General features: G+C 43.7%; 1 protein-coding gene across 3 annotated transcripts in view; it reads right to left on the bottom strand.

The window, feature by feature from the left end:
• The window catches only part of TRIT1 (tRNA isopentenyltransferase 1), a 49,010-nt gene extending 38,710 nt beyond the window's left edge, over window positions 1–10,300 (bottom strand). For 2 of the 3 annotated variants that reach the window (XM_047726716.1, XM_047726718.1), the window contains exon 1: window positions 10,104–10,299. In XM_047726716.1, the coding sequence (XP_047582672.1) occupies window positions 10,104–10,277 (174 nt within the window). In that variant the 5' untranslated portion in view covers window positions 10,278–10,299. Of the gene's footprint in view, window positions 1–10,103 lie in introns of all 3 variants that reach the window. The other variant, XR_007126752.1, reaches the window with a different exon arrangement.
• Between the last annotated feature and the right edge of the window lie 3,400 nt (window positions 10,301–13,700).

The raw sequence follows: 13,700 nt of genomic DNA, 5'->3' as shown, positions 1-13,700 counted from the left end.
GAAATAAGCCAGTCACAAAATAAATATTTTTGATTCCACTTATGTGAGGTACTTAAGAGCAGTCAAAATCATGGTTACGGTTACCTCCGGATGCTAAGACTATGGTGATATATCCTTTGTACTTTTCTGTGTTAATCTGGATTTTTTTCAAGAAGCATGTCTCTTTTTTCGAAATCTAAAAGGCTTTGTTCTCTATCATTTTTTCTCCTGCTTCCAGTTTAATAACCAAAATCCTAGATTCTGCCTCCAAAATGCCAAAATGGTTACCTCTTCTCCCTAGCCACAGTCCAACGCCAGCCCCTCTCATCCAGGCTCATGTAACCAAATTCTTAGCTTGTTATCCCTCTCTAACCCACTCTTCACTTCACCATCAGAATTACCCAATGAAACAGATTTACTGTCCCTTCCATGTTTAAAACCCCACATCTCCTGGCATTCCTTTCAAGGGCCTCTACAGTTTTTTCACAAGGTCTTATATTTTTAGTTTCACCACCAACTACTGTCCCTCAAGCATCCTCTATGCCAGATAATTGCTCGTAACTCCTTGAAAACACACATGCTTTGCTCATGCTGTTCTTTGGTCAGGAAAGTCTTTCTCCTCTGCCTGATAAAATGTGTACAGTGACACAGAGGAAAAGAACAGGATGTGGGGGCACCTGGGTGGCTCAGTAGGTTAGGCGGCTGCCTTTGGCTTAGGTCATGATCTCAGGGTCCTGAGATCAAGACCCACGTCAGGCTCCCTGATCAGTGGGAAGTCTGCTTCTCCCTCTCCCTCTGCTTGTGCTCTCTCACTCACAAGCTCTCTTTCAAGTAAATGGATAAAATCTTAAAAAAAAAAAAAAAAAAAGAATGGGATACAGGATGGACAAATATAAAGAGGTGGAGGAAAAAACACAGAAAAGCAGAGATGAGGGCTCAAGAAAGTAATTTTCTGGGGTGGGGGGTGGGAGGTTGGGGCACCAGGTGGTGGGTATTGTGGAGGGCACAGATTGCATGGAGCACTGGGTGCTGTTATGCTGAAAAAATAAAAAAATTATAAAAAAAAAAAAAAAAAAAAAGAAAGTAATTTTCTGTAGGGCTGAGATAATAATAGTGCTTACCCCACAAGGCTGTGGTGAGGAGATTAAATTAGGTAATATACATCAAACTTTTAGAACAGTACCTGGCATATACACTGTAACTGTCTACTATGTTGTGATGATGATGATGATGATTCATGGTAAGACCTTGAACTCTGGATCCCACAATGAGGAAACAGCAGTGGTGAAGCTCTAGCTCAGAACCAGAACCCCAAAGGTAAGCAAGGAGGCAAACAGGACTACAGTCTGATTCAAATTTATCTGAAGAATTCAAACTACACAAGAAACCAAAACCAACTTAGGTAAGCCACATACAAGTCACATAGGTGAATTCCTATTTACCCCAAATAACCTGCATGTCTCGAATGTATACTCCTTTTGAAGAAGAGCAGTTTCAATGCCTTGCCCCAGGCACGGAAACATCAGGGCAGCATTTTATCTCACAAATCGGAACCTGCAAGTCCCATCTATGCTCGCCTATGGTTTCTCATTTGGCCAGTGGCAACTTCTCTTTCCTTACATAACATAGGATGTTTGATTCCAGAGTTCTTCCCATAGCTGCAAAAAAAGTGAATATACAGTATATGAACAACCCACCCAGGTTTAACACTGTAGGCAAAGGAAAACTAAATTCAGTCACAATGGAAGTGATCTAAGGGATCTAGAAACCTATACAAATTTTTTAGATGAGTCAAAAATTTTGAGATTTCCCTCTTAGCCTCCTGTCAGGCTAAGGTTGTTTTTTTTTTTTAAAGATCGCTTCTGGGGGCGCCTGGGTGGCTCAGTGGGTTAAGCCTCTGCCTTGGGCTCAGGTCATGATCTCGGGGTCCTGGGATCAAACCCCAACATCAGCCTCTCTGCTCAGCAGGGAGCCTGCTTCCCCCTCTTTCTCTGCAAATAGCCTCCAGATAGCTCCCATCTCTCCTGGGTAACAGGTTTTTGTGACTTTTATTTCATGTCCTACTAAGCCACTGTGATCCACCCTCCCATCTCTCATCTCATATCCCTCATCCATGCATCCCAGATCTCCATTGAGCACTATCAAACAGTCCTTTGGTTTTAAAAAAAAAAAAAAAAAAAAAAAAAAAAAAAAAAAAAAGCTCCTAAATTATGTCCCAAAGCAGACAAAAAGAACGCAGAACTCCGCATCTATTAGATGACACACAGCCTGCTCACAAGTCAGACTGCCAAAAATCATTTGCTTCTCCTCTTGTAGGTTTAGACAAACACAAAGGGAACTGTGCTCCTATGTATGACTACTGCTTCTCCACAGGACTTGAAGAACTAAGGCATTAGAGATACTTCCTCTCTATAAACCCAAATAGAACACTTTGTTTATTTTCCTCTTGGCATATAGTTGGCAGTCTGTATTTCCAGGCAGTCATTGTACATCTTTTGGCAAGTGCCTTCATGTTTCTCAGTACAATGTTTCATCCAGTGACTGAAGGCGATGCATTGTACCTTGAATTTACATGCCAAGAAAAAGACTCAGACTGAAAAGAAGACCTTCAGTATCATCTTCCTGCAATATATCAGACACTACACCGGAGTCAGAAGACCTAGATCCAATTCCCAGGTGTACCAGTATCTTGCAGCGAGATCTCTAGCGTGCTCTTTAATCTTCTGGGCCTCAGTTTTTCCATCCTGGAAAACAGGGATTGCATTACCTGTCCCTCCTTAAAAGCAGAATCTTACCACTGATTAACAATATTTAGTTTCTATAATTTGTGAAATTGGGGTTTGGAAAACTCAGGAAATTAAGCACAAATGTTGTTTTTCACTTTTGAAACACATGCCATGCAGAAATCCAAAGCAGAGTCCAGCAGTAGTCCCTAAGCAAGTAATTCCTCAGAGTGTTTGTGACGTCCCACTCAACAAATTAAGTGCATGAGAATGGGAAGCAAAAAGCCAGGCAGGACCTTCGTATGCTACATGGCTACAGAGGCAAGTCACCATTAGGCTCCATGACGACATTATCATTCTAGATATACTACCTTTAACAATCCACTGTCATTTTCCCTCAAAGAAGCTACCTCAATACTTAAAGCACTTACTTATTCAATGTTTACAAAAATAATCGCTTTCCCTGGAAGGGAACTGCCCCAATAGGAATGGCCCTACAGTAAAGGTAGGACAAAGGGATCTCCCTACAGTTAAGGTAGAACAAAGGGATAACAAAGTAAGTATGAGGTGCAAGACAATTTAAATTTTAAGACAGTGTTTTGGGGCATCTGGGTGGCTCAGTTGTTAAGCATCTGCCTTCAGCTCAGGTCCTGATCCCAGGGTCCTGGGATAGAGCCCTGTGTGGGGCTCCCTGCTCAGCAGAAAGCCTGCTTCTCACTTTCCCACTCCCCCTGCTTGTGTTCCCTCTCTCAGTGTCTCTCTCTCTCTCTCTCTCCTCTCTGTCAAATAAATAAATAAATAAATAAAATCTTTAAAAAAAAGTGTCTTGCAATCCTTTTTGAATTACTATTACACTTACAAAATACAAGATTCTAGACATCATTCCAAAAGGATTAAAATGCAAATATTTGTTTTTTAAAAAATCAACTTGGAACCTTGAAAGAACATTCTAATTATCACACTTTCCATTTGATTACCTTTTGGTCTGTGTGGCTGTAAAACAAAGTTTCCTGCTCCATCTAGGCTCTCCACAAGGCCAAGTTTCTCTTTGGTTTTAGTAAACATTCTCTCCAGGTATCATTAAATTACTGACATTAAATTATATCTCTTAGTTGCAGCAAGTTTTATCCCCTTAAGCCACCCATTACATGGCCACCACTAAGCTCCAAACACTCCACCAGACAGACACCACGAATTCACACTACAACTCACAATATGAACCCTAAAATACATTTTCAATCCTGATGAAAATGTAGCACACTCCTGGGAAAGAAGAGTGGCACAGAAGTTAAGAAATACTCTCAGGGGGGCGCCTGGGTGTCTCAATGGGTTAAGCCTCTGCCTTTGGCTAGGGTCATGATCCCAGGGGCCTGGGATCGAGCCCCATATCGGGCTCTCTGCTCGGCGGGGAGCCTGCTTCCCCCTCTCTCTCTGCCTACTGCTCTGCCTACTTGTGATCTCTGTCTGTCAAATAAATAAATAAAATCTATTTAAAAAAAAAAAAAAAAAAGAGGGGCGCCTGGGTGGCTCAGTGGGTTAAAGCCTCTGCCTTTGGTTCGGGTCATGATCCCAGGGTCCTGGGATCGAGCCTCGCATCGGGCTCTGCTCGGCAGGGAGCCTGCTTCCTCCTCTCTCTCTGCCTGCCTCTCTGCCTACTTGTGATCTCTGTCTGTCAAATAAATAAATAAAATCTTTAAGAAAAAAAAAAAAAAAGAAATACTCTCAGGGTGCCTGGGTGGCTCAGTCGTTTAAGCATCTGCCTTCAGCTCAGGTCATGATGCCAGCATCCTGGGATTGAGCCTCACATCAGGCTTCTTGTCTGGCTGGGGGCCTGCTTCTCCCTCACCCACTCCCCCTGCTTGGGTTCCCTCTCTCACTATCTCTCTCTCTCTGTGTCAAATAAATAAAATATTTAGGGGGAAAAAAAAAAAAGAAATAACTCTCTAATGACTGAGCACCACTGCTCCTGCCTCATCTACAGGGGATGGTTTTCTCTGGACAAGGCAGTGAGCATGGAAAGTAAACAACGATGTTCAACTCCAGGTTTGCTACTTACTGTAAGACCTTATTGCAAAGCCTGTTTCCTTACCTGTGAAATGACAGTATCTACCTTACAAGGTTATTGTGAGACTATAAAGCATCTGTAAGTATTTTATAAACAAATCTGCTCTACAAATTTAAGTTATTATTACCATTCTGCCTGTGTATTTATTTGCAATTGAAAATGCTCTTTCAAGGAGCTGGTAATCCAACACTAAGAATGTCTTTTTTTTTTTTTTTTTTAAGAATATCACTTTGTACACCTGAAACTGAAAATGTAATGTGTGTCCACTATACTTCAATTCTTTCTTTAAACATCATTTTGTTCACATGCTTACCAAAAATTCTGAGTCAACCTCAAGTCACTAAAAAATGCCATCTCCCTTCTCTGGATAAAAAACAAGTGAAACAGGGCGCCTGGGTGGCTCAGTGGGTTAAGCCGCTGTCTTCGGCTTAGGTCATGATCTCAGGGTCCTGGGATCGAGTCCCGCATCGGGCTCTCTGCTCAGCAGGGAGCCTGCTGCCCCCCCTTCTCTGCCTGCCTCTCTGTCTACTTGTGATCTCTCTCTGTCAAATAAATAAAATCTTTTAAAAATTAAAAAAAAAAAAGTGAAACAGGTAACAGGGGCATGTAAGCAAAGGTAGAAATGAAGAACTATGTATGGCCACGTAAATGGGGCTGCGATACTTTATATCATTATTTAGACTGAAAAGTAAAATCAAAGGTCAAAGTTTTCCAATAGGGACCAAGAGGAAATGTTACAAATATCCATGATATAATCAAAACTAAACACAACCTGGGGCACCTGGGTGGCTCAGTGGGTTAAAGCCTCTGCCTTCGGCTCAGGTCATGATCCCAGGGTCCTGGGATCGAGCCCCACATCGGGCTCTCTGCTCAGCAGGGAGCCTGCTTCCTTGTCTCTCTCTCTCTCTGCCTGCCTCTCTGCCTACTTGTGATCTCTGTCAAATAAATAAATAAACTCTTAAAAAAATTAAAAAAAAAAAAAAACTAAACACAACCTATAGCCAGTTCAGAAAGCTGGATAATCTTCAAAGTGTTTTCATACATTAATTAATCCTCATGGCATCCCTAGGATGAAAGAAATTTAAGTCTTATATTTCAGTTACTTATATAACCACAGGACAAAATCTGAATGGATCAAGATGTGCTGTTTTAATAAGGCAAGCCAACAAATATTTCATCCGGGGCACCTGGGTGGCTCAGTCGTTAGGTATCTGCCTTCGGCTTGGGTCATGATCCCAGGGTCTTGGGATCCAGCCCCCATCAGACTCCCTGCTCAATGGAAAGCCTGCTTCTCCCTCTCCCACTCCCCCTGCCTGTGTTCCCTCTCTCGCTGTATTTCTCTCTCTGTCAAATAAATAAATAAAATATTATTTAAAATATTTCATCAAATATTAAGGGTCTACCATATCATCAGCACTATACAAGGCACATTGACATGACCTATTTTACATCAAACACCACCTCTGGCAACCTCAACCTTAAGGTACACAGTTATGAGAAAAGAAACACTCCTGAGATATGGATAACAGCTATTACAGAGCTATATACGGCACTCATGGCCAGAACACACTAACTTACTTAAAAACAGATGTAAAATTGGGGCATCTGGGTGTCTCAGTCAGTTAAGCATCTGCCTTTGGCTCAGGTCATGATCCCAGGGTCCTGGGATGGCGCCCCATGTCAGGCCTCCTGCTTCACGGGGAGTCTACTTTGCCCTCTCCTTCTGCCCCTCCCCACCGTTCATGCTTGTGTGCTCTCTCTCAAATAAATAAGTAAAATCTAAAAAAAAAAAAGAAGATGATGTAAAATTAAGATGATTTACTGGGAACATCCCCCTGACAAGGACTGTTTGCTATATGAGAAAGATAGGGAACAGGGATTGGTGGTGTGTTATTTTATTTTTTATTTTTAAAGATTTTATTTATTTATTGACAGAGAGAGAGAGAGAGACAGTGAGAGATGGAATACAAGCAGGGGAAGAGGGAGAGTGAGAAGCAGGCTTCCCGTGGAGCAGGGAGCCCAACATGGGGCTCAATCCCAGGATGCTGTGATCATGACCCGAGCCGAAGGCAAATGCCCAACGACTGGGCCACCCAGGCACCCCGGTGATGTGTTATTTTAAATGGAATGATCAGAGAAGGCCTCAGTAAGAGGACATCTTAGTAGAGACATGAATGAAGAGAGAAAGCAAGCCATATGGTTAAATAGAGGAATAAGTGCCACCAGGCAGAGGCAATAAGTACAAGAGTCTTGAAGTGGCGTCACACCTGCTGCACACTCTCCACCCACCCAGCAGACTTTCCCCTTGGACGTCCTGTTGCTACTCCCACTGTGCCCTGCCAAATCTTCCTGATTCCAAGGCTCACCAACTCTCCCAGGCATACAAACCTGAATTCTCAGTCTATTATGTCCTTCATTCTTCTTTCAGCAATCAGTGACCAGCTCACTGTAACATGATTATACCTTCAAAAAACGTTACGTCTTGGGGCACCTGAGTGGCTCAGTAAGTTAAGTGTCCAACTCTTGATTTCTTTTTTTTTTTTTTTTTAAAGATTTTTTAATTTATTTATTTGACAGAGAGAGATCACAAGCAGGCAGAGAGGCAGGCAGAGAGAGAGGAGGAAGCAGGCTCACCGCCGACCAGAGAGCCCGACGCGGGGCTCGATCCCAGGACCCTGAGATCATGACCTGAGCCGAAGGCAGCGGCCTAACCCGCTGAGCCACCCAGGCGCCCCCCAACTCTTGATTTCATCTCAGGTCATGATCTCAGGGTCCTGGGATCAAGCCCCATGGTAGGCTCCACACTCAGAGAGGAATCTGCTTTAAGATTCTCTCCCTCTCCCCCAGCTTGCTCAAGTACACACTCTCTCTCTCTCGAATAAATATATCTCTTTTTTTTTTTAAAGATTTTATTTATTTGACAGAGAGAGATCACAAGTAGGCAGAGAGGCAAGCAGAGAGAGAGAGGGAGGAGGAAGCAGGCTCCCCGCCCAGCAGAGAGCCCAATGCAGGACTCGATCCCAGGACCCTGAGATCATGACCTGAGCTGAAGGCAGAGGCTTAACCCACTCTGCCACCCAGGCAGCCCTCAAATAAATATATCTTAAAAAAAAAAAAAAAAGTTACAGGGCACCTGGGTGGCTCAGTAGGTTAAAGCCTCTGCCTTCGGCTCGGGTCATGATCTCGGGGTCCTGGAATCGAGCCCCATGTCGGGCTCTCTGCTCGGCGAGGAGCCTGCTTCCCCCTTTCTCTCTGCCTACTTGTGATTTCTGTCTGTCAAATAAATTAAAAAAAAACTAAAAAAAAAAAAAATGTTACACCTCTCCCTTCCCTCGCATTCCTAACACCCACTCCCACATCCAATTCATTGTGCATACTGTTCACAAATGAATGCTTCTTACACACTGCGTTCATCATGTTACTCATTCTCCATTCCATCCACAATATCTACAATACCTAATGAACTTTCTCCTTTCACTGTCCTACATACACACTGTTCTACATATTCACCTAAATCTTCATTCATGTTCCTTCCTTTGACATGCCTTTTCTTCTTATCTATCTAGACTTCACCTTTCAAGTCCCTTTTCAGAGAGCTTTACATGACTGACTACATCAGCCTTCATGGATTTCTCCCTTCTCAGAAACTATATGGTTTAGTATAAAATCTAACATTTGTGGTTTCTTTCCTCCCTACCCCAGCCACCTTGCAAAGCATCATTAATATCATAGTTCAGGGACGCCTGGGTGGCTCAGTTGGTTGAGCAGCTGCCTTCGGCTCGGGTCATGATCCCAGCGTCCTGGGATCGAGTCCCACATCGGGCTCCTTGCTCCGCGGGGAGCCTGTTTCTGCCTCTGCCTGCCATTCTGTCTGCCTGTGCTTGCTCTCTCTCCCTCTCTCTCTCTGACAAATAAATAAATAAAATCTTTTAAAAAAAAAAATATCATAGTTCAAACACTTTCTAATTGCTCTGTTTCATGTTTAGCTGGACTAAAACTCCCTGAGGAAGGGGATTATGATTTTCTCTTTCCAAAGGGCCTTGCAGAAAATAGCACTTATATTTTTAGCACCATGCACCATATCTTGTATTAAATGCTTTACGCACTTTATCACATCAATCATCACAATTACGTTGTGTTATTGGTATTCTTCTTCCTATTTTACAGAAGACACAAAGGCACAAAGAGGTCAGGCTGAAGTCACATATCTTAGAAAAGACAGGGCTGGGATTTGGGGTAAGGTCTGTCTCTCGAAGTTGACACAAAATAAAGGCTGCAAACTAACATTTGTGGAATTATCCTAATCATTTGTGTGTTGATGGCCATGTCACTCCAAATGAATTAATAAAGGTAGAAACCATGCCCAGAGGTTTATCGGGTGTAGTAGGGAGAAGGAATGCCTTTCCTTGCTGAGTACCCATCAGGTAGATACCAGACTCAGTGGCAGGCATTTCACATCAAGCATCTCATTTACTCTGTAAAAACTCATTAACTGCAAATTATCTTCAATAAATAGGGTTTACAATTCCTCCATCACAGATTTACCCAAAATGTCACCCACTCTTAGCCCAAGCCCAAATGCAACCAGGTGCCAGGTGTATTACCCTCCTCGGCTACCCTCTAACTCAAGGACGAGGACAAAGCCTCCTGGCTCCCATCAGCCAGTAGGGAGTTAAAAATCTCAACTTAAACATTTACCAGGTGCCTGGCCCCGGCCTCTTCAGGACCGTGCTCTCCATTCTAAAACTCACGCTCTCACTTACTAAGCACCACAGCCCTGGGAGGTAGGTGCCATTTTTTCCACTTTACAGATACATTAAGCTCAAGCGGTCGATGGCAGATTCGGAATTAGAATGCAGGTCTCCTGAATATCCACCGTGTTCCATTCCCTCAGGAGTTACTCATAGACGGTAACCGATTTATACCGCTGTCGCTGAGTACTCGAAATAGCAAAAGCGCTGTAACAATTTTCATTCAACAGGTATTTATTGGACGCCTGTCAACCCTGTAGGTTCAAATGCCATCTCCTTCCCTAATTCGCTATGTGACACGGAGAAAGCCGTTTCATCTCCCTAGGTGAATTCCCTCAAGCGTCAAATGGAGATAGCATCTATCAACAGCAACGTCGTGAGAAGCAAATGAGATGAGGAAACTGACTCAATCGCCTGACACTATGTCAGGTACACGGTGGGCACCTAGTAATTATGGGTTCCCTTCACTCCGCCCCACAAGCCTCGGGGTTCACCCACTACCACCACGCGACAGGGCATCCACTCGACCAGAGGCCCGCAGGCGGCCTCTGCGTTTCGCAGGCCCGGGGCCAACCGCACTCTTACCTGCATGGAGTCAGCGCTAACGATTTCGCCACCGAGCCGCTGGCCTAGCTGCAACGCCAGGGTGGATTTGCCGGTGCCCGTGGCCCCGAGAATCACTACAAGAGGCAGTGTCCGTGGCAGACCCCGTAGCCCGGCGCTCACAGAAACTGCTCGTGCAGCCGCAGCAGCCGCCATCTTGAAGATATCTGCGATTGCGCGGGAGCAGCTGTCCCCATGGCAACCGTCAGTGCGCCTGCGCATACCTAGGGTTCCGCGAGGAGGACGAGAAGAGAGGTGGGTGGGGCGAGACCACGGTTTCCAAGCTTAAGAAGCTTCCGACCTGCCTGCCATCAGCTTGCTGGTATCAGAGGCTCGACAATCTTCCTCTCTCCTTTTTGTTTTTTTGTTTTTTTAATAACTGATTGTCGATTTATTAAAAAGATTTATTTTTTTAAAACTATCTCCTCTCTTAAATGAGGGATGGCAGTCCTATCTCAAGTCTATCCCTGTTGTTTTTTCTTTCACGGCGCCTAGTTCTTTTCTTCATACCACTAATTACAATATAAAAATATATACTGATTTCTCGTGTAGTGTCTGATTTCCATTCCAGGCTGTTAGCTCCATAAAGCCAAGGAACAGATTCTGCCTAGGTCATTGCTGTATCTCCAGTGCCTAGCACAGTGTCTGATACAGAAAGATACCCAATAATTGTTAAACGGAAAGGAGAATGGTTTGCCTATCTACTGCTGGAGCCAGTGAGCTAGATGTGTGGTGTTCTCCAGGATCAGATCTGCCCAGTTCTCAAGCAAGGGCGGCTGCTCTAACATTTTTATCCCAAAACGCAAAGCCAGACACAATCAGAAGGCAGGACAAAAGTTTTCTCCTTTTTGGTGAAAAGAATGCAAGAAATGGGTTAAGAACAGCAAGTAAACAACCCACAAAATATGAAGAGGAAAAATAAGGAAGGAAGAAAGGGTAAAGGAGTAGTAACCCTCAAATTAAAGCGGAGACCAGAGGACCAAAATTCAGGAAACCCTACAACCTGGGACGCCTGGGTGGCTCAGTCAATTAAACATCTGCCTTCCGCTCAGGTCATGATTCCAGGGTCCTGGGATTGAGCCCCACAATAGGCTCCCTGCTCAGCGGGGAGTCTGCTTCTCCCTCTTCCTCTTCCTCTGCCCCTCCTCCCCCACTCATGTTCTCTCTCTCTCTATCTCAAATAAATAAAATAAAATCTAAGAAAGAAAGAGTAAGCTTTGAAATCATAGACCACGGTTCAAATCCCAGTTTTGCTACTTATCAGCTGCTGTGTGACCTCACACAATTAACTTTACCTTTTAGCCTCAATTTTATTATGAAATACCTCTCAGGACTGTCATAAGGATAAATTGAAGTTATATCTGAAAAGTACCTGCTACAACACCCAAGCACAGTATGACCACCATTTGTTGAACACTTCGTATTATTATAATGGTAACACCCCATCTGCCTCACTAAAGCGGTAAGAGCAACAACCTAAGGCCAGAGAAATTTTCAGACCATGTAAATTACCTAAATATACATTCTACTAACCCCATGTTAGCCAATTTAATGGTTAATTTTTTTTCTGCCTGAGATCACTTGTCTCTGCCTAGCTCTCAGGTCATATCACCCAGATCCCTTGGGCCAGAGGAGTTACCCCCTAGAAGTTTAGAGCATATGATAGGCCTGCCTGGAAGAAATGTCGATACATTTCTCCATTGCTTGGATCACTGCTGGCAAATGGCCACTCTTGCAGACCCAGCCTAAACCTTGTAGCCACATGTATTGTTCGGAGAACATCAGAACCTAGGGTACCCTGTCCCTCCTTTTCTCAATCCAGTCTGCTTTAATCAAAAGCCTGTTCTCTCCGATTTGTGGTACCCGCCTGGGGCTGGTTTTAAAATCAAGATGTGTGACCGTATATTGGCAGACACTCTCACATGATGGTTGTTAACTGTAGAGCCTTTGCCTGGAGACTTTCAGAGGGTACAGTTACCATGACAACCACTAGAAAGATGGCAGGCAGGAGAAATGATGCAAATAAAGCAAAAGGGAGGCTAATTTCGTGATGACAATCTGACCATGACAGAGTGTGCTCACTCACAGATGGTAAAGCACTGTTCAAGTCATGACCAGGTGACTGTTACTAGAGAGAGAAAAAAAGAGGGGAGTGGAATTTACCACTGAGAGACCCAAAGAGGGAGAAGCTGGTTACCAAGGCAACTGGGGAGAAAGGAATGAAAAAATGGGGCTTCACCACAGCAGCAGCAAATTGCTTCTAGCCAAGCAACACGGGACTGTTGCTATAGAAACAAAGAGAACAGGGATCCTATAGACCATGGGGAGAATTATCACTGAAATGCTGAGCAGGAAAGACTCCTAAATCAGAATGGAGCCCATGGTCCAAAACAAATCAGGAGAGGTGAGAAAAACAACATACCATTTCCATTTGCTTTAATTCTACCAGTCCTACCCCAAGAGAATAGGAACATATTTTTTAAATACCTTTAGGCTATTTCCTTTGTACCTCTGTTTGTCTCCCTAATGATGTTCTGAACTCTAAATTATACTAAGAATAGTTCCTTCGAGATAATCTGTAACTTGAAACCCTCATTGGTATGTTTAAGTTCAAGGGAAAATTGGGAAATTGAAGTCTATGACCAAGAATTAATAAGAATTTATTTTAAAAACATAAAATCCTCTTATAGGAAGATTTGCATGGTAATAAGGAAATAAATGGTGACAAAAGGAGCCAAGAAAGCTATTTGGGGGCACCTGGGTGGCTCAGCCGGTTGAGTGACTGGCTCCTGATTTCTGCTCAGGTCAAGATCTCAGGGTTTTGGGATCAAGCCCCATGTCAGGCTCCTTGCTCAGCAGGGAGTCTGTTGGAGATTCTCTCTCTCTCCCACTCCCTCTGCCCCTCCCTCCCTCCCTCTCTAAAATAAGTCATTACTTGGGATGCCTGGGTGGCTCAGTGGGTTAAAGCCTCTGCCTTCAGCTCAGGTCATGATCCCAGGCTCCTGGGATCGAGCCCTGCATTGGGCTCTCTGCTCAGCAGGGAGCCTGCATCCTCCTCTCTCTCTCTGACTGCCTCTCTGCTTACTTGTGATCTCTGTCTGTCAAATAAATAAATAAAATCTTTTAAAAAAAATAAAAAATAAAGTAATTACAAAAAAAGAGAGAGATTGAGAGAGAGAAAAGAAAGCTATTTGTAGTTATGCCCAAGTATTAGCCCTGATCCCTCTCCCCATTCTCTGAGGCCTGATGGGAAGTAGCTCAATATATTCTGAAAGATAACTAAAGAGGAAAGGGAGTCTCTTACTTAAGGTATATTGTATATCTAGAGGTGGAGAATGAGAAGCCCACCTCCCATACTCTACTGCTTACAGATTCTGGTTGAAAAGGTAAAAATGCTGGGATGGCTTCAGTCCAGAGCATATCTAAAATTTAAGAATAAGGAACTAGGGACATTCGTATTACTTGGAGGGTAATAATTCTTTGCCTCCCCTTCTGATAGTCCAAGCCAGCCACCTAATTATTATCTCTAGTGTGTGCGTGTTGTACAGTATCTGTCTGTAGGACAGACGTATAGTCAGG

This window comes from Lutra lutra, chromosome 4 (assembly GCF_902655055.1).
Source record: "Lutra lutra chromosome 4, mLutLut1.2, whole genome shotgun sequence".
NCBI lineage: Eukaryota > Metazoa > Chordata > Mammalia > Carnivora > Mustelidae > Lutra > Lutra lutra.
Note: the sequence above shows the minus strand (reverse complement) of the source record. Positions and strands in the feature narration are given on the sequence as shown.